The sequence below is a fragment of the Suricata suricatta genome, chromosome 12 (assembly GCF_006229205.1).
Source record: "Suricata suricatta isolate VVHF042 chromosome 12, meerkat_22Aug2017_6uvM2_HiC, whole genome shotgun sequence".
Taxonomy (NCBI): domain Eukaryota; kingdom Metazoa; phylum Chordata; class Mammalia; order Carnivora; family Herpestidae; genus Suricata; species Suricata suricatta.
Genome location: NC_043711.1, coordinates 72,388,028 through 72,414,204, shown reverse-complemented (window position 1 = coordinate 72,414,204; position 26,177 = coordinate 72,388,028). Strand labels below are relative to the sequence as shown.

Here is a 26,177-nt window from a genome sequence, read left to right as displayed (position 1 = left end):
AAAGTATTCTAGAGGGGCTCCATTAAAAGAGTGTGTAAGGATTTATATATTCTTAGAGGTACTAATCTATAACTTATTCCTCCAAAGTGTACCCAAAGGCAGGTTTCCAATATATTATCTTCTCCCTTCCCAGAAAGAAAGGAGTCAATATTTTAAATACATAAACAATTTTTTTAAAAATTTGGAGTTTGCTGAAGAGCCTAGGATCACAATTTTAAGATTAGACATAGAGAAACACTGAACTCTAGTTATCTGCCTAAAAGAGGTAAGACATATGCCACAAAACCTATTCATGTGCTGTGGCTAATTCCATAGCATGGTCCTTAAAATTGGTAAAGTAAAGCAAAAGAAAACCCTTTTCTTGTTCAGTCCTTTGCTGTATGAGGAGATGTCTCCCCTGTTTCCTGATTTGGGGGTATTTTCCTTTTCTAGTCCACCTACCATACTTTGAGAACTTTTTTTTTTTATGTTTTTATTTTTGAGAGAGAGAGAGAGAGACAGCATGAGCAGGGCAGGATTAGAGAGAGAGGGAAACACAGAATCCAAAGCATAAATGTGAGTGGTGGAGGGGCAGAGAGAAAGAGGGAGGGATGGAGGGAGGGAGGGAGGGAGAGAGGGAAAGAGAGAGAGAGAGAGAGAGAGACAGAGACAGAGACAGAGAGAGAGACAGAGAGAGAGAGAGAGAGAGAGAGAGAGAGAATCCCAAGCAGGTTCCATGCTGTCAGTGCAGAGCCAGACAGAGGGCTCAATCTCATAAACCACGAGATCATTACCTGAGTCAAAATCAACAGATGCTCAACAGACTGCACCTGGGTGGCCCCCATACTTTGAGATTTCTATTCTCCTTGTTCCCTATTATCTGGACTGATTGAAGGGTCTTTTGACTTTCATTCCTTTGCCATAAATGTGGGCTGACTGTACCTCTCTTCAGTTGAGGTTAAATGTCTGTATAGCATCCCCATCAATCTTTGCTATGCTAACCTATGACCAGATACCAGTACAATCCCATAGTACTCACAGCAGACACAAAAGGGCCTAGCTGATTTTACTTAAAAGAAGTGGGGGAGGGGATGGAGGGAGGTAAACTTGTATATCCAGTTGTCAATGCGTCAGTCCATTATATGGGTTAAATGATCAGATCCTAAACCAGTTTATTCAGTAGGTCACCTTAGGTTTTATTTTGTAACATTAGGATTAACCACAACATGTTGAAAAAGAAAAAAAATCCATCAGCTTAGTATTTTTTTTCCTAATGAAAAAAGAAAAGATTGTATCTACTTGGAAGAGAAAAATCATAAGCATAGGCCCCATTGGAACGATTCTCCTTAAATCTAAAAGTAGGAACAAGCCACTGATTTTTACATGGTGCTATTGAGTTTGTTTTCTACTGTTTTTAATCAAATTTTGTACTCCTGTGACCCTACTGGACATGTCTAGCATACTTTTCCTCTGTGATCATGAGGCACATTCTCTCCAACTATATCACATTGGACTTCTGTGCTCTCAACACTCATTGAACTGACTCCTATATTGAATCCATTATTTTGAATATATATATATATATATATATATAGAGAGAGAGAGAGAGAGAGAGAGAGACTATATATTGAATCTCGTATATTGAATCTGACGCATATATTGAATCCAATTTTTAAAGCAATTACACCATGATCTTTATGAAAACACATTTTATGTTTAACTTAAACATGAGATGATTTCATGGAAGAGATTAGCGTGCTCTAAACAGACCCAGAAGTGCCTTGCTGTGTTAAAAAGGACATTTTGGCCTAGGATCAGTATCTGATTTCCATTGTTTAAAATCACCCATTGTGTTGTGGGGAAGAGCACTGGGTGTTAAATGGAAACCAATTTGACAATAAACTGTTAAAATCAAATCAAATCAAAAAATAAAATCACCCTTGTGATCTTCTTTGGGGAGATGAGATGCTAAATTATTTTTGTCTCTTGACAGATTTAGCGATGCAATTGAATCAGGGAAAATTTGAGTATAATGGATCGTGCGGGTGAGTAATGTGATTTAAACTGTTGTCACCGTGTTCCTGAACTCCATACTATGGCAATAATGAAACTGTGTCATTTTTAATTAGGGGCTGTTCAATTTAAGCTAGGTTTGAGGGATGGGATAGAAACAAATGAAATCCCTAGATAGATTCTACTCAAGTATACATTCTTCATCTACTCCATCTACCCAGTTCACTAAGCAGATTGTCAAAAAGTTTTTTGAAAACGAAACTGAATCATAAGTTAAACAATTTATCATACCCACTCTAGAGTTTAATTCTCTCACTTTTAAGTTCAGGAGTGTAGGTTTTTACAGCTACGGCAGAGAATGATCCCTGCTCATTTGGACATTACCTGGAAATATGAATATTCACTATACGTATTTTGCCTCGGACCAAGAGAGGAGTGAAGTTGATTTAGTGTGTAATGAAGTCACGGGTATGGATTTGAATTTACACACCTAGGCAGAAAGCTTGTCCTGCCTTGATCGTTTTGCATGTCTTGTAAATAGCAGTTGCCAAAAAAATAATGCTGTGTATATTCTTCTAGTTTACTTTACTGGCATTCTTTAAAGTCTGTGAACCACGGAGTGAAATAGGAGATGTTAATTTTTCATCTGTAGAGATGAAAAAACACCTGTGTGGCCACTGTTTTCCCCTCCATGCATCTGTCCCGGGGCCTCTAAATTAATCCAGCCAGGTGCCATCCCATCCTAATACTCATGTCGGGAGGTTCTTGCCCTCCCTGGTGGAATGCCTCACTTCTATCACAAAAAAAAACAACAGTCAGGATGAAAATTTTCAGCAGTTGTGGGTTCAGAGTGCACACTCACATCTCTTCCTGCGTACCAGCTGCTTCCCTGCCAGCATACCCACACCCCTGCGTGACAGGCCTCCTCTCTGACGGCCCACCCAGTACGCATGCAGCTGGGAAGAACGTTATATTTTCCTCTGCTGTGTGCTTTGAAAGAAATTAAAATTGTACACCTTAAACTAATACGTTCTAGGTCAGTGATAAAAGAAAATAAAAACTATGTCGTTCAAAGAAAACCACTAAATACACATTCCAGAGTTTTTTAAAGCTGTTTTGTTGCTTTAATGCAAGGTGTTCATAACCAGGAGATTGTGCCAATAAATTGATGGATGCGCCCCCAGTGGCAGGCTGAGGCAGGGAGGCTGCAGGGGCAGGTGCGGCGTGGGGGGTTAAAGCTCAAGTCCAAAGCCATCTTTGAGCCCCAGCTCCTGGGCATGCCAGCCGCATCGCCCGGGCAGGTGTGTGAGGCTCTGGGCCCCGATCCTCTGCTGGATAAAATGAAGACCACAACACCCACACAGGGTTGGTCGTAGTGGCTTGGTCAGGATGAATGGGAGTGTGGGTGAATATACCTCATGAACTACAAATTTCTGTGCAAAGGGAGGCTTAAGAAAAGCTTTAGACCTTATGGTCGATCACATAACTGAGGCCAGAAAAGAGTAAATAAGAGCTGTGTCCATATCAGGCCTTTACAGAGTCCTGGGAGGCATGCACTGCCCTCATGGTTCACACCAGACACCTCAGCCCTGGCGGGGCTCCCTCATTGAAACCTTCCCTGGGGTCGGTGACACTAGTTTTCCCCTTTGGCCTCAGCTGTTCGACACCTAGTACTGGAGGGGAATTGTTTCCAGATAAAGAGGTCCCACAGGACATGTATAGATGCACTCCGTTTCTTTTCAGGAGTTTTTGTTTCACCCTGGTTATGATCCGTGTCTCGTCTTTATGCACCGTTGTTTATTTTAAAGTGCACTCACAAACAAGGACAGTGTTCCCGTAGCCTGAATTCTGTGCTGAAATGTCTGAGATGATGTGACTTCTAGCCAAAGTCCCCCCAGAGGGGCTAGAAAAATAGGATGGTTCAGCAGGACAGCCCAACTTGAAGAGGCATTGACGATAGCATTCAGTCATGTGTCACCACCCCCCAATTCGTCTTGTTTCCCTACATTCATGCTGGAGGCAGAGTTTGTCATCCCCAGGGCAAAGGGAAGAAACCGTTCTCAGTTGTGTGTTTCTCTGCTCCTCCGTGATGGGGTCATCAGAGCCGGTAGATACAGGGCTGGCCACGCAGGGTGCGTCTCCGTGGAGTGAGGGCATGGTCGGTGCTCTGGCTTTCACTGTGTTTCCTCTGTCATTCTCCCACCCACCTGCGGGGTCTTTTTTAAGCCTCCTTGTTGGCTTGGCTGAGGGCTGGGTTTCTGTAAAGAGGCACTCAGTACCTTTTTAGGCTTTGTGGTGGCAAACAGTTGCTGTTTTATATAGAACATTGGCAGGCAGAGCAAACGTGTACAATTTCTGAGTCTGTCAACATTAACAAAACACTGGGAGCCTGTTTCAGGATCCCGGCCTGTTCTGTGGGCTGGTGTTTTGGGAAGTCATGCCATTGGGCTCAGAAAGTACGATTTTTAGTAGGAAAGTGAGCACTAGTTGATAACAGACTCATTTTTAAATGTGTAAAAATAGGAGGCATTTCTGTAATTCCTAATAAAACAAAATAGAGCAAATTAATTTCTCAAGTCTACAGGCTTTCAGAGAAAATTGGATGATATCAAAATAGGATGTTTTATGATTCAGAAAGGCACACTTTAGAACTTGGGTCTTGAAATCCATGATAATCTTATAGTTACAGTCAGCCATTTTGCTCTCCCATTGCAAAGGAAACAGTGGAGTGTTGAACGTTTGATACCATCTTGGGTGTGTTCAAATAGGTTGTCCGTCCTTATGACCCCATCCTCTGATTCTTATGGCTCCTGTCTAGCCACCCAGCTAAAGGCCCTTCTCTTCCTTCCTTGCCTTCTGAGGCCCTACAAAGGCCACAGAAATTCCTTGGGTCCCTGCGGTTGTCGCTGGCTTTGGCCTATGCCCTTATCGACCACACAGACCTGGAGGCTTGGAATGAATGTACTTTCTGTGCCAAAAAACACCAGACAGGACCAGCCATATAGTTTGTGGGGCCCAGTACAAAATGAAAATGAGGGCCTCCTTGTTCACAAACTATTAATAATTTCCAGAGAGCAGCTTCAGAGCATTAAACCAAACACAGAACCTTTCTGAGTTCAGAGCCTTGTGAAGCTACACAGGCCCCAGGAATGCCCGGGGGTCCCTGTGACAGACAGCCTGTGCTGCATCCACAGGCCCCCACAGGCCCAGAACTAGCACTCAGGGGCAGTCCCAAGCCAAGGTTTACCTCGTGGCCCTGTCAAACTTCTACATATTTTATTTTTTAAGTATACATACATTACGCTGAAGGCGGCCTGTTTTGGAGAATTAGACTTCGGTTTCTTGGCATTTTCTTCTGGCAATTCTTACTTTGGATCAGCTCATTGTCTGACAGATTAGTTTGCTTCTAAGCAGTTATGGAGGCAGAGAACAGGGAAGAATGTTTTTGGCATCAGGAACTCATTAGTACCCCAATTTTGTGTTTCTGGTGAGAAGAGTCCAATCAGAAATGGCTGTGCGGAGTGGGGAATACTGAATCTCCAGACGGCCATTGCCGTCTCTCAGAAGGAAGAATCCTTCATTCCCTGCAACTGGAATCCAAATGCTCCCCTTCTGGTGACAGCCAGAGACATCATCTGGGAGCTAATGTCGCCTACTTGCAGAAGCTGGTGGGCTTCCCTTGAAGTAGTGCGTGTAATATTGTAGTTTTTTCATGCTGAGCCTTCAGCTTTTGCTATGTTGTCATATTTACCAGTGACTAACACTAGCCACAAAAAAGGCCCAAATCTAAAACTCCGTGAATATAGAAAACAATCTCTTTTTGTGCAGTGAGAACTTTTAAATTGATATTTTGGGTTGCATTCCCTTGGAGACAGGTGAAAGTTCAAAATCATCTTTAATATTTGAATGGTTCTGAGAACTCTTTATATCTTTGATTTAAAAATCAGTGTGTCCCCTGGAGGTTCTTTATTGAAGATTACATTTAAGTTGTATGTGAGGTTATTTTCTATAACACTTCTCATTCAAACTTAGAAGATAGCAATGAATGACATCTCAAAACTAAAAAAAGAAAATGAGTTGGAATGTTTCTTTAAGGAGAAATGTCACACCTCAGAATCCTTTTTGGTAAAATTTTGAAAGGTAATAAATTTGATATCATCTAGAGTTAAAATTAATAAAAGTTATTCCAAAAGAATGGGAAAGATTTCATCCCTCTAGTTACGAATCTTTTACACTTAAAAGTAAACTCAGTTTTGGGGAAAATGCTCTTATTGCCCTTTATCTGCAGCTCATCTAAGTATGGAATTTTTCTATCTGTGGCTATTGGCCTTTCTAACAAAGAAAATTTTTTTAGAGAGAGGAAGTCGTCTGTTACAAGTTCAGGGCTGTTATAGAGTCTGGCTGAGGTGTGATGAAATGACTGGAACCAAAAGGCATGAGGGGCGGACATTGTGTACTTAGGTCAATTTCAAAACATTTTCCTTACTTCAGAAAGAAAGCTCACACCCTTGAGCTATCACCTCCCAAAATCCCTTGCTCCCTAACCCCAGCCTTGAGCAACCACAATCTATTCTGTCTCTACATTTGTCATTTTGTATAAATGGATTCTTATAATATATGGTCTTTTGTGACCAACTTCTTTCACTTAGCATCATGCGTTCAGGGCTTATCTGTGCTGTAGCAGGTATCAGCACTTTATTTCTTTTTACTGTTGAAAACTTTCCTGTTGTGTGGATATACCACATATTGTATATCCGTTCATCTACTGATAGACTTTTGGATTGTTTCCGTTTTTGGTTATTCCAAATAATACTCCTATAACATTCACGTAGAAGTTTTTATATAGGTATATTTGTCTTTTTCTTGGGTGTATGCTAAGAGTGAAATGGCTGAGTCATACAGTAACTCTATATTTAATTGTTGGAGGAACTGCCAGACTGTCTTCCAGAGCGCTGCGTCACTTTACATTCCCGCCAACAACGTAGGAGGGTTCCAGTTCTTGTCAACACTTCTTTCTGTGTCTGTGTCAAGACTTACTGCTATCTGACTAATTTACTATAGCCGTCCTAATGTGTGTGCACCTTTTGATTTGCATTTTTCTGATAACTAGTAATACTAAGCATCTTGTCTTCTCCTTGTTGGCCATTTGTTTCTCTTATTTGGAGAAATGTGTATGCAGATCACTTGCCCATTTTTTGACTAGGTTATTCTTTACATTTTCTAGACCCAAACCTCTTATCAGATAATACATGATTTGCAAATATTCTCTCTCATTCTGTGGCTCAATTCACTGTCTTAAAACACAAAAGTTTTTATGATAAGACTGAGTTTATTATTTTTTCTTGTTGCTGGTGCTTTTGGTGTTATAGCTAAGATCCATTGCCAAGTCCTAAAGATTTATCCCTATGTTTTATTATTTTGGCTCTTGTATGTAGGTCTTTGAGCCACCTAGAATTAATTTTTGTATATGATGTGAGAGAGGGGGCCAATGTTATTCTTTTGCATGTGGCCGTTAGAGTTTTCCCAGCATTTGTTTAAAAGAATATTCCTTCCCCCATTGACTAGTGTGGGCATCTTTGTCAAAAACCAATTGACTGTAGATCATTTGACTTTATTTCTGGATTCCCAGTTCTATCTCATTGATTTATATGTGCATCCTTATGCCAGTACCACCCTGTCTTGATTACTGTTGCTTTGTAGAAAGTTTTGAGAATTATGAGATTTTCAACTGTGTTTTTCTTGTTCCAGGTTGTTTTGGCTATTCTCAGTCCTTGAGTTTTTGTATTAATTTTAGGATCAGCATGTTGACTTCTAAAGAAGTCATTTGAGATCTGGATAGGGATTGAATCTGTAGATTAGTCTGGTGAAATAGTGCCATCTTAACCATAAGTCTTGTAGTCCGTGAACACAAGATGTTTTCCCATTTACCTAGGGTCTTCTTTACTATCTTTCAACAATACTTTGTAGTTTTCAAAGTACATGCACTTATTTTGTTAAAATGTATTCCTAACTATTTTATTCTTTTTTGGTGCTATTATAAATGGAATCTTCTTAATTTCATTTTTGGATTGTTCCTCACTGGTATATAGAAATTCAACTGATTTTTTTATATTGATTTTATATCCTGCAGCCTTGCTGAACTCATTTACTAGTTCTAATCATTTTTTAGTAGATTCCTTAGGTAGATTCCTTAAGTAGATTCTATATGCAAGATCACGTCATCTGTGAATAGAAGAAGTTTTACTTCTTTTCTTCCATGTAGGTACCTTTTGTTTCATTTCCTTGCCTAATTCTGCTGCCTAGAAATGGGGAGGTAACTACATCTTTATGTTCACCTGCCACTAACTGAGATTGTGTGGTTCTTTTGACTGTGAACATAGGCAACAATTCATAATAATATTGTGAATAATGGTACCTGTGACTCTGACAAAAAATATAAACCAGATGTCTTCATATCTCATTAGTATTATTACATATCTCACAAAATATTTTATGTATATCAGTACTTTGAAATTATAGTTATCAGCTTGGCACTATATCTCTAACTTCATGTAATAATTAAAACACAAGAAGTAGAATAGCACTCTTCATTTTTAATAACTATAGCTCATACAGTTGGTTTCTCATTGTTATCCTTTGTGTTTTATTTTGTGCATGTAAGAGTAAATATCGAAAGAGGTCCATGACATTTAAAAGTTCAAGAGAATGTAAGAGTGTCAGGAAGTCCTAGATGTCACTGAGCCTGGAATCTAAAAACCATTCCTTCTTTCCTGCTTCTCTTTAGGATTATCCTTGGGACAGGAGTAGTTTCTTCAGTCCTTAGAATCATCGGCCTAAAAACCTAGCTCCTAATTTAGAGATGGAAAAAGGAAGCACTCAGTGTCCGGGAGCATGAGTTTTACAATCTTTGTAAACACAACTAATAAGCCCTTTCATGCTTTTGTCCCACCAGGTACCTTCTCAAACCGGATTTCATGAGACGGCCCGATCGAACATTTGATCCCTTCTCTGAAACTCCTGTCGACGGGGTTATTGCAGCCACTTGCTCCGTGCAGGTAAGCCCCCTGCTCTTCACAGAATTCTATAAATGTGTATGCAGGTGGCCCTGAAAAGCCTTATGATATCACAGTACTATATTTTATGTCCAGATGCAGGATCCATGTGTTCCTCTCAGCTTTGACTCCAAACGCCCCCTCTTTTCCTTAAGAGATACATGTTGGTCACTAGTAAAACTCTTAGCTACTTTTAGCAAGACATCAGATCAAAAAGGTACCCAGTGTTGGAGGATGTAAAGCAATAGGAACTGTCATTTGTTGCTCATGAGAATGCAAAATGGTGCAGCCACTTCAGAAACCTCTGCTTACCCTGTGATCCAGCAGTCCTGCTCCTTGGTATTTACCCTAATGAATTAAGAACTTACATCCACACCAAAACCTATGCAGAGATGTTTGTAGCGTTTTGTTCCTAATTGCCAAAAACTGGAAGCAACCAAGATATCTAATGTGAATGGACACATAAGCTGTGATACATCCAGATGATGGGATATGACTCAGGGCTAACAAGAAATGAGCCATCAAGTCATGAAAACACATAAAGGAAACATAAATGCATATTACTAGGTGAAATAAACAACTGGATAGACTATATACTGTATGATTCCAACTACCTGACATTCTGAAAAAGTCAGAACCATCATTTCACAGATGTGCACAGAAGTCCAAACTCATCTTATTGTATACTTGAAATATGTACAGTTTATTGTATGCTTGTATGCTAGCTTTACCTCAAAAAACTTTCAAAATTATCAGCTACTCAATATTATGGATATGATAATGGCTACAGTCCTTTGAAAAATGTTTAAATGAAAAATAGTCTTTCCATGGCATTATAATGGATGGAATTGAATGCTGGTCTTAATAAATCTATAACACTGACCATTAACAATATTGGTAAAGGATAAGAGGCAAATGTTAGCCTTCCTTTCTTTCTTCAGTGTGTCTCTTTCCAAGACTTATAAAAGAATCCAGAAAGGTATGAGATGGCAGAATTTCAGAGCTACGATGAGATCTTAGGACATATTTGAACCCATCATTTCATTTCATAGATGTGGGCACTTAGGTGGAATTAAGCTGCTGTGGATGTGATTTCTTCGTATTATATGATTTGCTCTTTTTTTCCCTCTTTTTATAGATGGTTCTCAAAGACAGAACCTCTGTCTTAAGTTTTTTGGCACATACTAGCTGCTCAATAATGTTTTAGTTTAGTAAGCAATGAACACGTTATTTTCAAAGATCATTAAAATTTCTAAAGATGAACAGAAAATTTCTTACATCTAGATTATTCTTTGCTCTTGATAATGACGCAGACTTCTCTCTCTTCCTATTTCCATGTTGCTGTAGGTCATATCAGGTCAGTTTTTATCAGACAAGAAAATTGGTACATACGTAGAAGTGGATATGTATGGGTTGCCCACTGACACCATACGTAAGGAATTCCGAACTCGCATGGTGATGAACAACGGACTCAATCCAGTCTATAATGAAGAATCATTTGTGTTTCGGAAGGTAGGGCATTTCCAATTTGTCAGCCTCGCTCTCCTAACTTAGGGGCCACAGTTTAGTGCATAGACACTACATGACATGGGGCAGTAGGGAACCCAAAATGCCTTCTTTTTCTCTTCTTCCAGTGGATCAGTTCTATAGAGGTCATGTGGTTGTTGTTTCTGTTTGTCCTTGTCCTTTTGGCTCTCCTTTCCTCCTCCAAGGAGTCCATCTTCTGTGTGGCAATGCTCAGGATCCAGGTTCACAATCTCCTTAGAATGTGTCCTCATGAATGGACATCATCCTACATTGGAAAGTTCTTTTCTGTAAAGGCAGCAGCTGGTAACTTGCAGTGTCCCTTTAGTCAAGATGACAGGTAGAATGGTGTACCCAAGAGGCTAATAAATGTCCTTAACTAGGCCAGTTGGTATTACCCTATGCTTCCGGAAAGCATGCCACGTGTTGCCACCCCCCTAGTCTGTTTTAAACAGGTTTGGGGAAGGTTCCTAATTCTGTACCTTGATCCTAAGACCAATCATGGTCATTCTCTTTAATGATTCAGTTTTTAATCTTGTAATCATTTTTTCCCTTTGTTTCTCTTTTGTCAGTGTAAGATGTATTGAAAACTCCATGCATTGGTAGTATTGTCTCCAAGAATATCTGGTTTTCTTTTTCACTTGCTTTGTTATCCTATCCTAAATGGTTTCTTACTTCTTTGGGCACAGATTTTCCAGGTGTTTCTGCTCCATTTGAATGTCCCACAACACAGATAACTGGCCTCTTATCTTAACAAAAATGAGGATTAGCAGTTTCAGAATAGGCTAACTGGTTTACAGAAACCAGATTACAGAAGAATAGCAGTTCAGTGAAACAAGTCATTGTGAGATCCAGGCCCTCCACCATTATCCTTGCAACCCCCACTAGGAGCTGCTTTTCTACAGTCAAGGTGTGGTGTAACTTGTATACACACCTGTCATGGGCCTCCCCCCCTCCCCGGTTTTTTATAGTTTGTTGTAGCTGGATCTGTTGTCAGTGTGGCCAGTATTCTTTGGCAGAATGAACGGGCTTCTTTTCACCATAAAAGCACATTTAAGAGCAGTGTGGGTATGGTCCAGATTCCTAGAGTCAGGGCTCTTGGGAGCTGCTTTCCAAAAAAATCCATGAAAGGTACCATTCTTTGTTTGTAGGTAATCCTCCCTGACCTGGCGGTCTTGAGAATAGCCGTGTATGATGACAACAACAGGCTGATAGGCCAGAGGATTCTTCCACTGGATGGCCTCCAAGCAGGCTATCGACACATTTCTCTTCGAAATGAGGGAAATAAACCATTATCACTGCCAACAATTTTCTGCAATATTGTTCTTAAAACATATGTGCCTGATGGATTTGGAGGTAAGTGAGGATGTCCAGATTATGGGATTATAAAAAATTTCACCAATGGTTAAAAAAAAAAGTCTTTTCCTACCAGTGTGGTCAACCCTGTAGCCACAAAGAAATCAACGAAAGATCGTAACTTCAGGTTTCCTAGTTAGAAATGTAAGGCCAAGGGTAGATTATCTTTAAGGTTCTTTCATAATTTAAAATACTGTAGTTTATATGGTTTATCCGTTTTGACAAAATGTTTGTGAGGGATTTTCTTCCACCATCGTTTAAAGGAAGAAAAAGGCACAAGTAATACGGAACCATAGGTCTCAATTGGTATCACTAAAAAATTTAAACTGAACTCAGATATCAACTTGATTGGATTTTCTTTCACGTTCACCAGAGAGTTCAGTTTCACACACACAAAAATCCCAGTCATGCATCCACAGAAGACCTGTGGTGTTACTAAGGTAATCAGTGGGAGAAGACAAACCCTGGACCAAATCATGGGATTTTGCTGACACCCAAACACACTAGCTTGTCATTATCCTCAATTAAGCCCAGAACATTAAAGGAAAACAAAGATCTTCTGTATTTTCAGTGTGTTGAACCCTAAGGGAATGGTGCGGCAGTGATTTTGTCAGATTAACCAAGGGTGCAAATTCTTACTCTCTAGTCCTGGCTGGGTGACCTTGGGACAATGGCATAACCTTTCAGACCTTAATTTCCTGGCCTATAAAGATGCTCCTGCTGCCTCCCTCTTAACATTCTGGTGAAGTGCTTATCATTACAGTGTATCACATGGCAAAGCTCAGAAATCTATGCACACACGTACGTGTAGCTAACAATACAATAAAATGAATTTCTATAGTATGCTTGAACACATTACAGTTTTGTTTGGGGAATTGGGGATTATTTTATTGGTTTATCTGTTTGTTTGATTAAATAATGCTTGAGTTGCTGGTGGACAGATTTTCTCTAATCCTCAGCTTTAACAACCCAACTGCAGATTCTAGAAGTGATGTGAGCCATGAGGATTTTTCCAATCACAAAGACTCCTTCCTCCTTCTCCTTTGTTTTTCCTTTAAAAAGAAAGCCTATATTAGAAACCAGAACATACTGTAACCGATTTAAGAGCACAGAAAAAGGGGGTGCTGTGGGGCTGGTAAGTGGATAAGAAAAGAGACAGTGGACCTACAGTGTGTCTTTACGAGGCTGTGACGTCCATAGACATCAGCAGATGGTGATCAGGTGATCATGTTCCACATACTTGAGCTTAGAAGGCAGGTAGTGTATAATACCTACTACATTTTAGAAATGGTTGTATAAACAAATATGGCAGAATATATAAAGATTTTCCATCTGCATGGGTTATTTTTCAAATGGAACTCTAATTCATTTCAGGGAAAGGCACAGTTGGACTAGAAAAGGGAAATCAATGATTTGTTGAGTTCCTACTTTGTGTCAAGCACTATCTGTAGCTTCCAGAAGTTATTAAGAAGGGTTGTGGATGCATGTAGGTCTGTGCTGAAGAGACATCTGTATTTATAGTGCAGCTCACTATCCATGTCAATATTTGTGTACATATTGATTCAGATTAATCTCCTTAAAAAATAGTCTCACGTATTTTTCTTTCCTAACACATCATTATAGTCTCTTCCTTTTTATCAGAAGCATTTGAAATTTCTGTACTATGTTATCATAGTTTGATATCTGAACCTCAGATTTGATTCAGAATTCTCTGGTCATTTCTCATATAGGTTAAGAAACTGAGGACAGACACTTCAAGGACTTACCTATGAGACTTATCTGAGGTTAATAAGAATATGAGAACCATCTTTTTCTAAATTTCTGATTTTCTTTATTGCCTCTTAACTTAAAGAGTGCTTTTTATTTCATCTGCTTAACTAAGCTCCCCCATTCAGATATGAACATTTATGTGCTGAGCCAGCACAATTGGGAATCTGTAGAAGTCCCTGTTCCCTAGAACATTGATATTCTATGTTGATTCTATAGGAAAAAGCTCAAAATGAAATCACAACCTTGCATGCCAGCATTTTCTAGGGGAAAAACTATGATATATATCATCAGACTTTTATATGGCTAAGGAAAGATAATATGGATTTATCCATTCCACAGATATGTTTAGTAGGTCTTATTCTGTAAAAGGCAAAGTAGGTAAAATATATATCAGAAAGAGATTCTGACAGCGCAAAAAATAAAAGAAGGGTCATCCATGAATCCACTGCCTAGAGATAGCTCTGTTGCCATATTGGTCCCTTTGCTTTCAATTTCATTTCTTCTGTTTTAATTAAATAGATCTTACTGCACATACTCATTTGGACTCATTACTTCAGAGAGTTAATTTTTTTTCACTTAATAGACAATATTTTTCCATGTCATGAAATCAGTAATATCCATAATTTAGTTATTGAGAAACATTGAAGCCATTTCCATTTTTTTCTTATAAATAACAATGTGTAAAGCTCTGGAAATATTCACGATCATTTTCTGAAGATAAATTCTTTGACGTGGGAGGATATTTTAGGCTTCAGATACAGATACCTGGATAACCCATCAGCAGCTGGAACTTTTGTTTTTCTTTTTATTTTTTAATGTTTGTTTATTTTTGAGAGGAAAAGCAAGTGAGTGGGGGGAGGGGCAGGAAGCTGGAGGGAGGCAGAGAATCCCAAGTAGGCTCTGCACTATCAGCACAGAGCCCAATGTGGGGCTAGAACTCACAGACCCTGAGATCATGAACTGAGCCAAAGTCAAGAGTTGGATGCTTAACCAACTGAGCCACCCAGGCACCTCAGAGCTGGAGCTTTTGTTAACATTTACTAGTTTTATCAGTAAAAACAATTTCTGAGTGTATTCATTAAAAGTATTTTTCTCAAAGGAAAAGATGTAGTCAACAATTACTATTTAGTACCTACTATTTAGTACCTACTGTATAAAGTTGGGAAAGTCACATACACTTATCCTCAAAAATTGTCCTGCTGTGTACACATGTACAGGTGCATATGCATAAGGACATATCCATTATATAAGTACAGTCCATTATATAAGTGCCCACAGGGTAGCCAGAGGGTGTTTGGACTAAGAAGTGATTAATCAGAGCGGGGTTGACAGGGACTTCAGTGGCTGTTTTGCCCTTGAAAGATGAATCACAGCAGAGAGGAAAACTAACTTTCTTTCCAGACAGGGAAGCATCCCAGGCCAAAGCCTCCATAAGTAAAGTGCTGGGCTTATTTATGCATTCTGAGGAAGCTGAAATAGAGAGTAGATGGTGCTAAAACTGAAAAGTTTTGTTCCATGTTTGAGGTTGTGTCCTCAAAAGCCAGTGTTACTTGGCAAGAGGAGTGTGCTCTTCTCGTTGAATAGTTTTAACCCTTAAGGAAAATATTCACACTTTCAGGACAGTAAGTAATTTGATAAATCATCTTTTCTCGGCTTTTAGGTGAGGTCAAGTTTAGATTAGTTAGAGAAGTAAGACTTTATTTATGCCTATCCAAGCAAATGAAATCCCAACTTTTATTATTCACTGAACACTTAACCTCAGAATTATGTATTTCTTTAATCAGATAGCTAAAGCAGACAAATTTTTATGCTATAATTTCATGGAGCATTATTTGTATAAAAAAGGTCAGAAACAACCTAAGTCCATCCGTAGAGACTGGTTAAATATGGATGGCCATTCTATAGAAAACTACGCATCTATTAAAAATAATGATTTAGATCTCAGTGCTCAGGATGGAAAGATACAGTGATTTAGTACCAAGAGAAAAAGTAAATTTCAAAATGATCCCATTATTATTTACTAAGAACCTTTACTATCCATTTATACATATGCATAAAGTGGACGGAAAAAATTCTGAAAGGATATACACCGAACTATAAGAACAGTTATCTCTTTGAGAATGGGGGTAAGAGTTTAGTGGCACTGTCCACTGCATTGGGTGATGTCCAGGAACATCACAGAGAACACACTGTCCAGTAGGGCAGGACTTCACTTATTACTCCTGAGTCATTTGAATGAGAATATGTAACCTCTGTAAATTTTTAAAAATTGTATTTTGCCCTATTTTTCTATAACAGCAAGGTAATATGAAAGTAACACAAAGGAGAGTTGAAAATACATAAATATTTATTTTGAATTCAGAAGAAAAATAAAACTAAAGCAACCTATCATCCTGCTACCTAAATAATTCTTGATAACATTTTCAAATAAAAGACATGAATTCCTCAAAACAGCATAAAAATATAGAACATAAAGCATATCTGTATATATGTAAGTTAATATGTATATACATAAATGTAAGGTTTATGTATGTATATGTGTGCATCACAAACATGTATTTCCCTTTAAACTTAACCCAAAAAGATAATACAATATACCATGTTCTGTGCTTTGCTTTCTTTATGTAATATATCATGGAGATTATTCCTGCCAATGCACATAAGACTATTTTTAAAGGTTATATAATAGTCCATTATATGTATATACCACCATCTCACTATCTCTCTCTTTTTTTTTTTTTCCGGTAAGGAGGCTCCATGCCAAACATGGGGCTTGAACTCATGACCCTGAGATTGAGAGTCACATGCTGTACTCACCATAGCCAATGCTCGGTTCTGAGAAATTTTCTTTTTCCCCCCCTAGTAATGGTAGTAAAAGTAGTATCTCTTCATTTTTTACTTGGCTAATTTAAAGTTATAAATCAGATTGAGTGCATTTCATGTGTTTCTTGCTCACTTGTATTCCTCTTACCTTAAAATACTCTTACTAACCTTTGAGGGCTTACTTAAATTGAGTTTCTCTTTTTTTAAGTAATTTTTCAAAGCAAATTTTAATTAGAAGTTCCCTCCTAATTTCCAGAGTGGTCTCAAATACATCTCAATGTCTAGATAAACTTCAATGAAGGTAATGACTGGGGATTCAAACATTGAACTTTGGCCTGAAAGGGTGCTGTTTCCCTGAGGCCACTTGGCAGGTACGTGAAGATGCTGGCGGGCGCCCGCACGGCTTACTGGCTGCGTGACCCGGAAGGACCTCTGCAGAGCATTGTACATTGTCATGTCCTCATTGTGACTCGAGGGTTACAGCAATTCCCAGCTCATAGGTGAAGATCTAGCGAGTTCTTGGTACAGTGCCCGACCACAGCAACCATTCCATTCATTTCTTTATATTTCTGTTTACATTTTCTTCTCCCTAACTTCATCCTTTACTTTGTTGCAGTAAACTCTTTTGTCATAAGCAGCTTACCATCATGGGAAAAATCTCCTAATTCCATGCCGAGTACAAAATCTCAGAATTCTAATGCATTAGTAATGTGACCATGATTTTCTTTCAGCACCAGCAACTCCATGTTCTGCATGATCTTTAAATGTATTTTAAGTCTCTGTAATGTCAGGTGGGTGGCATCATTTTATAGAAACAAGGAAAATGTTCCTTTAAAGGCTTTTCTAAGTTAAGACAGTTCCCTGGGGGGAGGGCTTGGGCATTGACAGGAGCTTCTGGTCACTGATTTTAAATAGAGTTCTGTGCTGTGAGGTCACCAGAGGATGAGGAATTCCTCCCGACAGACAATTTGGTGCTTTTGCAGTTGCCCGTAATTACTTCTGCCTTCATGCATATGGTGATCTTTGGATGCCCCAGTTCCCTCACCCCATGATTTGAGTCTTGATCTAGTATGTTCCACCCTGACCCTGTTGCTCTCCTATAAGTTCCCTGTTTTCTTTCCTGTTGCCCTGTCAGACGACCGAGGCAGGGAGTTTAGTGCAACTGCTTCTCCTCCTCGTTGCTGTAGGAAGATCTCCCAAGACCCACAAGGTATACACAGAGCAAATATGGCTGCTTGAACTTCAGAGCTCTCCCCACAGATGGGTCTGTTCCTAAGCTGCATGGATGTAAAGTGTCCCTGGGCTGAAGAAGTGCGACGGCATCTCTTAACTATCAGCAACCGAACTTTGATGTGAAAACAAGTGGTAACATTTATGACAGGGATGGCTAGGAATGAATCAGAAAGGCTCCATTTAACTTCTACAGTATTATATTTCTCCTAAACGTAGAGTGAAATGGTCCTCTTGTTTATGCCCACACTCCTACACAACAGGAAAGTGCTAGGCTGGGCGCTAAGGTCACTTTTCCTTTGTCAAATCCAGTGAGCCTCGCAGTATTGGGGTTGTCTTTGCTGCCTTATCTGTAGTAGGTGCAAATGCCGCGGACATCAGTGCTTACCCACTGCAGCGGCCTTATCACTTCAGCGCTGCTCTTTGTGATGGGAAACAGTTCCAAAGCAGATGGCAGTGAAAGGAGAGTATTTCTCTCATCTCACCCACTGTTGTTTTAGATGATCTGTGTGTCTTATTGCTGAGTGGTAAGGGGAACAAAGAAGAGAGCTGATGCCATGCTTCCAGAATATGTGGCACATCAGCATTATATCTAAACGTCACTGTGAGACGTGCTGCGTGAGCCGCTCGGCACCAGTCCCTCAAGCAGCGCTTATCACTGCTCTTATAGCTGTGGGTTTTGTTTCCTCTTTTGCAGCTAGGCCCTTTTGTGCAAGGAAAGAGGAAGCAGCCCTTTTGTTTGTTGACCAGTTCCCCCTTTCCACCTGCCCTGTGATTAAAGAACCATCATCAGGGCTGGGGGTGGGTGTTTCTTGCTCTCTCTTCCCAGCATCTTACAGGGTTGCTTTCCAAACTGTCTGCAAAGATAGTGGGCTGCTGGTTACATCACATAGTTCCAGAGGAGGAACCTCATTAATCAAGATGCCATTGCTGGGCCGTGATCTCAGGATTTCCTGCTACAAGTAAAGGGTGCTCCATTTTCTCCTCTCCCTTGTGGATGCTAAAACGCTTTTTCTATCAAACATGTGTTGGAAAGTTGATTCGTGCTGCCGTGGTATCCTTATTATGGCTTCCTCTGAACTACAGAAACTGTTGGTAAGAACGCCGAGAAGAAAAGCTCCAGAGAAGGGGTCAGGATGGATTACGGAGAATTAGCTCAGGCGTTGCCAGGCAAGGTGACTTTAAACAAGCTCCTTATTGCGTCGTTCCTTGAGATGTACTGCGGAGCCCAGGAAGAGGGGGCCACATAAGCATTCCCCAGTGTCACGTGACCACAAGGCCTTTTGTCCCCCTGTACCTAAGATATCTCTTTGTATTCTAGAAATGGAATTTGGGACATGGCTAATCATTTTCTAGAGGCTAAGAGACTTCATCTAAACTCATGGTTGGGGATTTGTTGATCTATTTTAGCATCACTTTGCAGCCCTCCAGGGAACGATATATTTTTTTCTGTTACCTTTACCTCTTGATAAGATAGAAACAGTCGAGAGGAGAACAGGAGAGAATCTGAGCCAAGAGGGGACGATCCAGGCACCATGGTTGGTGTTCACCACCAAGGCACCCAAATTAAATGCCTTGAGAAGCAACAGTTAAACAAATAAGCAAACAGACCAAAGCTGGACCTCTGGTATAAAGCCAGCACGTATCTGGAAGTCTGTGCTGAGGAATTGCTATTTTCTTTTCAGTTCTCGGGAATGCTTAAATTGATGCTTCCAACTCTGGAAGTGAGGAAGGACGGGTAGGAGGGAAGGAGGAGGGAAAAAACGAATACACATAGAAAGTCTTCACCAGGAGCGACCAGACTTTTTGAAATGGCACTAAACCTAAAAATAGATGGTATTTTTTAAAAGTATATATAAGTAAAACTTCTGTTAAGTTCAGAAGAAAGAAGCAAATGAGAAGAGGCAGACTGCTTATTGTTTTTTATTTTATTTAATTTTATTTGATTTTGAAAGAAAAAGATCACTAGCAGGGTAGGGGCAGAGAGAGTAAGGAGAGAGAGAATCCCAAGCAGGCTCTGCACTGGCAGTGCTCAAACCCACAAACCACAAGATCATGACCTGAGCCAAAATCAACAGTTGGACGCTTAATCAACAGAGCCACCCAGGTGCCTCAGACTGGCTTCTTTTTAAAAAGAAAGCTTCCAGAACCTGTGCCTTGGCCTCCAGTCATCTGGGAAATTTCACCTTGCCCTTGTGGGTTCTGTAGAGTGAGAGGCTTACCTGCACCAGTCTGTACCCAGTTAGAAGGTCATTGTGCCTTGTCCCTGGACACCCCTGGCACATGAGTCGGTGTTAATCAGCATTTCACCTTCATTCTTGCCACAGCGGGTTGTCCTGTGGAGTACAGAACTACATAACCAGCCACAGTGTTCCCCCCAATACAAGGTGAGGATTCCCATGAAATGCCATATTGGCACCATAGAGAGCTAACAGGTCTGCTTGAGCATGCAAATCTTTGCAAGAATAAGTTCTTCTGAGCTGAAGGAAGGAAAAATAACATTTTCCAGTAGAGTTTATACATGCATGTAAAGGTAGGAGGTATGGGAGGGACAGCTTCTCATTCTCTGGTCATACGTTATTTTAAATGTTAATAAAAATGTTTCCTTTTTTGATATGCAGCATATTTATATATAAATGTACATATAATATGTGCACAGAATCTGAGATGTGCCAGTGGGAAACCAAGGAAGGAGGAGGCATTTGGGAATCAGTGTGTAAATCATTCTTTAAAAGTCAGGTGTATATATGGCTCTGGTCAGAGGAAAATCTAAGTTACAAAAGAAAAATTACCTAAAAGAGGCCCCGTCAGGTCTTACCTTCCTAATCCTGAGCCCTTTTGCTGAAAAGTTTGGTGGAACTACCCCAGTGGCTGCCCTCCACGTGGACATATTTACTTTAGCTGCAGAATGAGCAATGGGCACCACAAATCCCGTGTCCTAGAAGTATCTGATTTATTATTCAGAATCACCAAGAATGAAGTGCCTATCTCAAGTAACCTGCTAACCTAGGCCTTATTCCAAGTATTTTATCTTTTTGCCATCTTTCTGTCCTCTGTGATTCACTTTGAATAAGCCTTATTTCTCCTTTGTGTATTTTTGTTGCCATTTAATCAAGAACACTATTGGGTAGTATATTATAAAAATTTTAAAGGCATACATCACTGAAAAAGGCATCTCATATAGACTCAAATAATAAGGCAGGATTTCAGGATCTGGGAACATAACTCCCCAGTGGCTTCTAGAATTGTTAATATTGGTAATTGAAGATAGATTTACGTAATGATATTTATCTAACTAATGGATGAATCTGCAGCATCTTATTTTGATGCATAATTTAGGCTCTGTCTACATGATTCTACTGCAGATGTCTGATCAGAAATCTCAGCCAGTTTGTCCACGTAATACAAAGTAATATATAGCCTAGTTTACCGTGTTGTGTCACGACTGCATGTTATAAAATAGAGCACCTGTATTCAAAATCAGAATTGTACAGAATCGACCCTCAAGGCTGGGACCAAGACATAGAAACAGGAGGAATGCTCTGGGATTCAAAATATTCTTTCGTCAAGCTATGACAGGACGTTGGGAGGTCTCCAGGGGCTGGAGGATGGATGCTCCCTGTGAACAATGATAAGGCCTGTTTTATTTGAAAGCCACACCCAAGAACAGATCTCTTCACTGCTGTAACTCAAGCTGAAGATGATTCACTATGTTGTCTACCTTGGATTCAGCTGCCTCTGCCTTTTGTAATTCTTGCACAGAAATTCCCAACTGACCAATGTTAACCGATAGGTAGGGACATTTCTATGCCCCTCATGCAGCAAGAAGGAGTTACTGAAGCTGAGACTCTCCCCAAATGCCAAAGATTTGTCACTGCTGATCTGTCAGGGGGGAGTAGAGAGTCCACTTTTAGGCAACAGGCTTGAGCAATGGAAACTTGAGCAAGACGGAAGGCTGTACAGCGACCACCACCAAGCAGGCGCAGACGGGCTCATTAAGTGACCACCTCGAAATGGCTATAGGCCCTAACTAACCAACGGGCTACTTAAAACCAGGCACGGTTATGAAAATTGAAAATCCCACGCATTCCTGTGCCCCCTCACCGTCACCTCCTCCTCGCAGGCAGTCTCTTTTGCTGTCCTGCCCACTGTCCCCTTGTATTCAATACATTTCTGTCTCCTTAAAAAAACAGTTTTTTCATCAGCTACCATTGGTAATCAAAGTTGCCACAACCTGGGAGACTTGAAACAACAGAAATGTATTCTTTGACCGTTCTGGAGACTAGAAGTTTGTAGTCAAAGAGTTGGCTTTTGGGGAAATCCTTCCTTGTCTCTTCCAAGCTTCCCGCGGCTCCTGGCAGGCCATCCCTTGGCTTATAGTTCCAATTCTCCATTCTCTGACTTCATCATCCCCTAGCCTTTTTTTCTCTTTGCCTCTGTGTGTCTTCTCCTCATCTTCTAAGGGCCCCAATCATTGGACTTAGAGCCTACCCTAATCCAGTGCGATCTCAGTCCTTAGCTAATTACATACATGAAGACACTATTTCCCAATAAGGTCACATTCTGAAATGCCAGGCAGTCATGAATTTTGAAGGGCATTTTTCAGCCTACTGAACCCTCTTGATTCTGCTGTATTTTCTTAGTACTCGTTTCTTCCATTAATTATTCTTAAGTAACTATTTTAAAGCTTATTAGGAACATACCTTGTTAGTAATGCTCATCAAGTATTTAAGTTGCTCTCTTGTATCTGAACCACTAGTTTTCTGTTAAAAGAAAATGATAAATCTGTTTTTTTACTAACCTATTTCTGACAAAGTCATCTTTCATAAAAAGAAAAAAACTTGTGGGGCACCCGGTGGCTCAGTCAGTTAAACATCCGGTTTGGCTCAGGTCATGATCTCACGGTTTGTGGGTTTGAGCCTCTGTGTCAGCACAGAGCCTGGATCCTGCTTCAAATTCTGTGTCTCCCTCTCTGCCTCCCTACCCCCCACTTCTCTCTCTCAACAATAAACATTAAAGAAACAAAACACTTGGAAGTCCATCTAAATAGCTGGCAGTAGAGAATAGTTTGGTACGTAAACTCAGTGGGACATTAATTCATTCACTAAAAGTAATTTTTAAAGCTTGACGCACGTGGGTGGCTCAGTTGGTTAAGCATCCGACTTTGGCTCAGGTCATGAATTCGAGTCCTGCATCAGGCTCTGTGCTGACAGCTCAGAGCCTGGAGCCTCTGCTCTCCACTGTGCCCCCCCCAACTCTTGTGTGTGCTCACTTGCTCTCTCAAAAATAAATAAACATCAGAATAAATAAATAAAATATACAGGTATAACCTAATAAATGAAAAAAGGCAGATTGGGTAATTTCAGGTAAACCATGTAAAATAGGTATTCATGTGGAAAAAATTACACAAGAATATACAAAAATGAAAGTAGCTTGATTAGTTGGAAGGGTTATGGATCATTTTACCCTCTAAGGGCTTTAATGGTTTTATAATGGCCTTTAAGTGATTGAAGCATTATCTTTTATTCCTACTGAAAAGACTACCAGTAACCTCTCAAAAATGCCATATACACACCAGGCCCTCAAACTGATAGTTTACTGTTAAAGATAAGCATGTTGTTTCCAAACAAGCCAGCCCTATGGGTCACCCACTGAGATGTGCCAGTGGGAAACCAAGGCAAAGCATATCCAACGGGGACGTGTGCAGGGAGGCCTACACCAGGTAAGCCTTCTCCAAGTGAAGAGCAAGGGTTCGGGGGGCATGGTTTGAGTTTCACCTTGCCCCCTATCAGTGTGGACAGGTGGAAGGAGGAGGCATTTGGGAATCAGACACAGAGGGACTAAGAGCTCTGGGCCAACTCAGTGAGTTTAGACCACAAGTGGGACAATCAGGGCTTGTCTACCTCCATGTTACCCGTGTGCAGTCACAGGACCTCCTCTGGAATATTCTTAGAAAAAGAAAGTCAAGCCCAAATGACACATCAGGGAAATATTGATCTTCAGAATGTGGGACATTTCATAGGACACCTGGTCTGTCTCCTCAACAAATCTACGCATTGTGAAAAATAAATAGTAGCAGAGATGCGTGTAAAGTAAATTTAAGAGACATAGTTATCAGACATAGTATGGACTCTCTTATCTTGATTCAAACAAATTAATTGTAAATAGGGAAAATACTAAAATGGGCTATTTATTATAGTAAGTAATTACTGCCAGTTTTCTTGAATAAAGTGTTGGTATGGTTGGTTCTGAAAGAAAATGTGCTCTTTTAGAGATGCATAGAGCAGTAATTAGGAATGAAATACTATAATGTCTGGAATTTGCCTCAAAATATGTCAGCAGAGAGGAGAAAGAAAGAAAAAAGGATGATAGATGAAGGAAATGTAGTAGACTGTTTATAACTGTTAGGTCTTCATCCGTATCTGGGGGTTATTTTACCTTTCTCTCCACTGTTGTGTATCTTTGAAAATGTTCACAACTCAGGAACTTAAAATAGGTAAATATTTTCCTAGAATATTAACTTCCAAAAAATGATTATTATTTTTCTTAAGCAAGATTCAAGAGCTAATTTGTTCACATTTCCTATTAGGAGAAAAAGTTCTTAGGGACATAAGTGATAACTGGATTTAGACCTTCTCATATACCCCTGGTAGGAGGAAATAATGCAACTCCTTTGGAGGTCAGTTTGGCAGTAACTACCAAAAGAACAAATACCCTTACCCATTATCCTAGCATCTAGGCATTTGTGCTGTGGACATTGCAAATATATCTAGGAGATGTTCAAGGACATTACTGCAGTACTCTTCATAATAGCAAAGAATTGGAAGTAATCTAACAGTGTGTCAATAAGGAACTGTTACAGAAACTAAAGCCATTCAGAAAATGGCAGTCCTTAAAAGTGATGTATTAGATCTCTGCTAATGATACAGGAAGCTAATGATTCCAAGATATGTGAAGTGTCAGAATACAAAATAGGTTCAGAAAACAGTGAAGCCATTTGTAATTCCCAAAAGTATATACAAGAAATGGATAACAATATATACTGGCTATAGGAATGTCAGGGGAGGTGATTTTTGTATGTTATATGTTTGAATATTTATCATGTGCATGTATTTTCTATTATAAGAAGGAAAAAATTAAACTGAAAAATATTATGTTAAGAATGTAATTAGTAACCTGATTTTACTGGAAGAAATTGATACACATACAATTTTTGAAATGTGGAAATTATGTACTGTTTTAAGGTAATGAGAGTAATTGTCGTTTCTATAGTATTGGCAAATGCAAAATTACATGAGATTTTGCTAGAAAGTACTTGAGACTCTTCAAATGACATTAAATAAAAAATGTAAATTTATTGATTTTATTTACGAGATGTAGCTGAGAACTGGGGAAATACTTTAACTACCATGGAACCAAACTTGCTTAAAATATGTATTTGCCTTATCTAAATTAAGACTTAGATACTGCATGTTACTATGTTCCAAGTACTTTTTACATTTATCATCTCACCAAACATTCCTAGTACACCTTCACGGTGGGTGGTATCAGCCCTAATTTTCAAATAAAACACAGTTGAGGACATGAATCAACCTGCTCAGAGTCACACAAATTAGTCAATAACCCAAGGCAATTGACTTTCCCTGCCATGCAGTCATCTTTATTTGGGGGAAAACCCAAAAAGAAAATAGGAGAAAGTCAACTGGCCTTTGATCCTTGCTTTACTTATTTCTTATTTCCTGTAACTGTGCTTTCTAAACTTTGTCTCATTTCCTAGGAGAAGGTACTTAACAGAAGACATAACCAGGGTCCAGGATTATGAATTGTTTATTAGCTGAATTTTCTTGGATGCTTATAGTAAGACAGAATCAATAGCTCACTGGCTTTTTTCTTTCCTTTAGATATTGTGGATGCTTTATCAGATCCAAAGAAATTTCTTTCCATTACGGAAAAGAGAGCAGACCAAATGAGAGCTATGGGCATTGAAACTGTAAGTAGCAGTTGACTGAAGACCCAGCTGACTAAAGACAGCCAGATTGGGGAAGTTTGGTGGTCAGTGATGACAGGAACAAGACAAAGTGATAAATTAATACAGCAGACTTGAAGAAGGTTTTTAAAACTGAACTCATCCGTTCAACAGAGTAGTTTCAAGGGTCTGTAAAAGTGTAGCCTACTTAATAAATGGAAATTGATGATGCTCAGGAATTTTTTTTAAACTTTTATTTATTTTTTAATAGTTTATTATCAGATTGGTTTCCATATAACACCCAATGCTTCTCCCCACAAGTGCCCCCCACCATGACCATCACCCTCCCCGTCCCCCTTCAGTCCATGGTTCGTTTTCAGTATTCAGTAATCTCCCTTGATCTGTATCCCTCACTCTCCCCCGCTCTCTTTCCCTCTCCCTCTCCCCATGGTCCCCTGCCAGGT

The 26,177-nt window shown here is 39.7% G+C and overlaps 1 protein-coding gene across 2 annotated transcripts in view; it reads left to right on the top strand.

Moving 5' to 3' along the window:
• Nucleotides 1-26,177, top strand: part of PLCB4 (phospholipase C beta 4) — a 402,177-nt gene that overhangs the window by 342,424 nt on the left and 33,576 nt on the right. For both annotated transcript variants that reach the window (XM_029917446.1, XM_029917447.1), the window contains 5 exons: nt 1,973-2,024; nt 8,945-9,047; nt 10,392-10,556; nt 11,720-11,924; nt 25,649-25,737. In XM_029917446.1, coding sequence (XP_029773306.1) covers nt 1,973-2,024; nt 8,945-9,047; nt 10,392-10,556; nt 11,720-11,924; nt 25,649-25,737 — 614 coding nt within the window. The remainder of the gene's footprint in view (nt 1-1,972; nt 2,025-8,944; nt 9,048-10,391; nt 10,557-11,719; nt 11,925-25,648; nt 25,738-26,177) is intronic.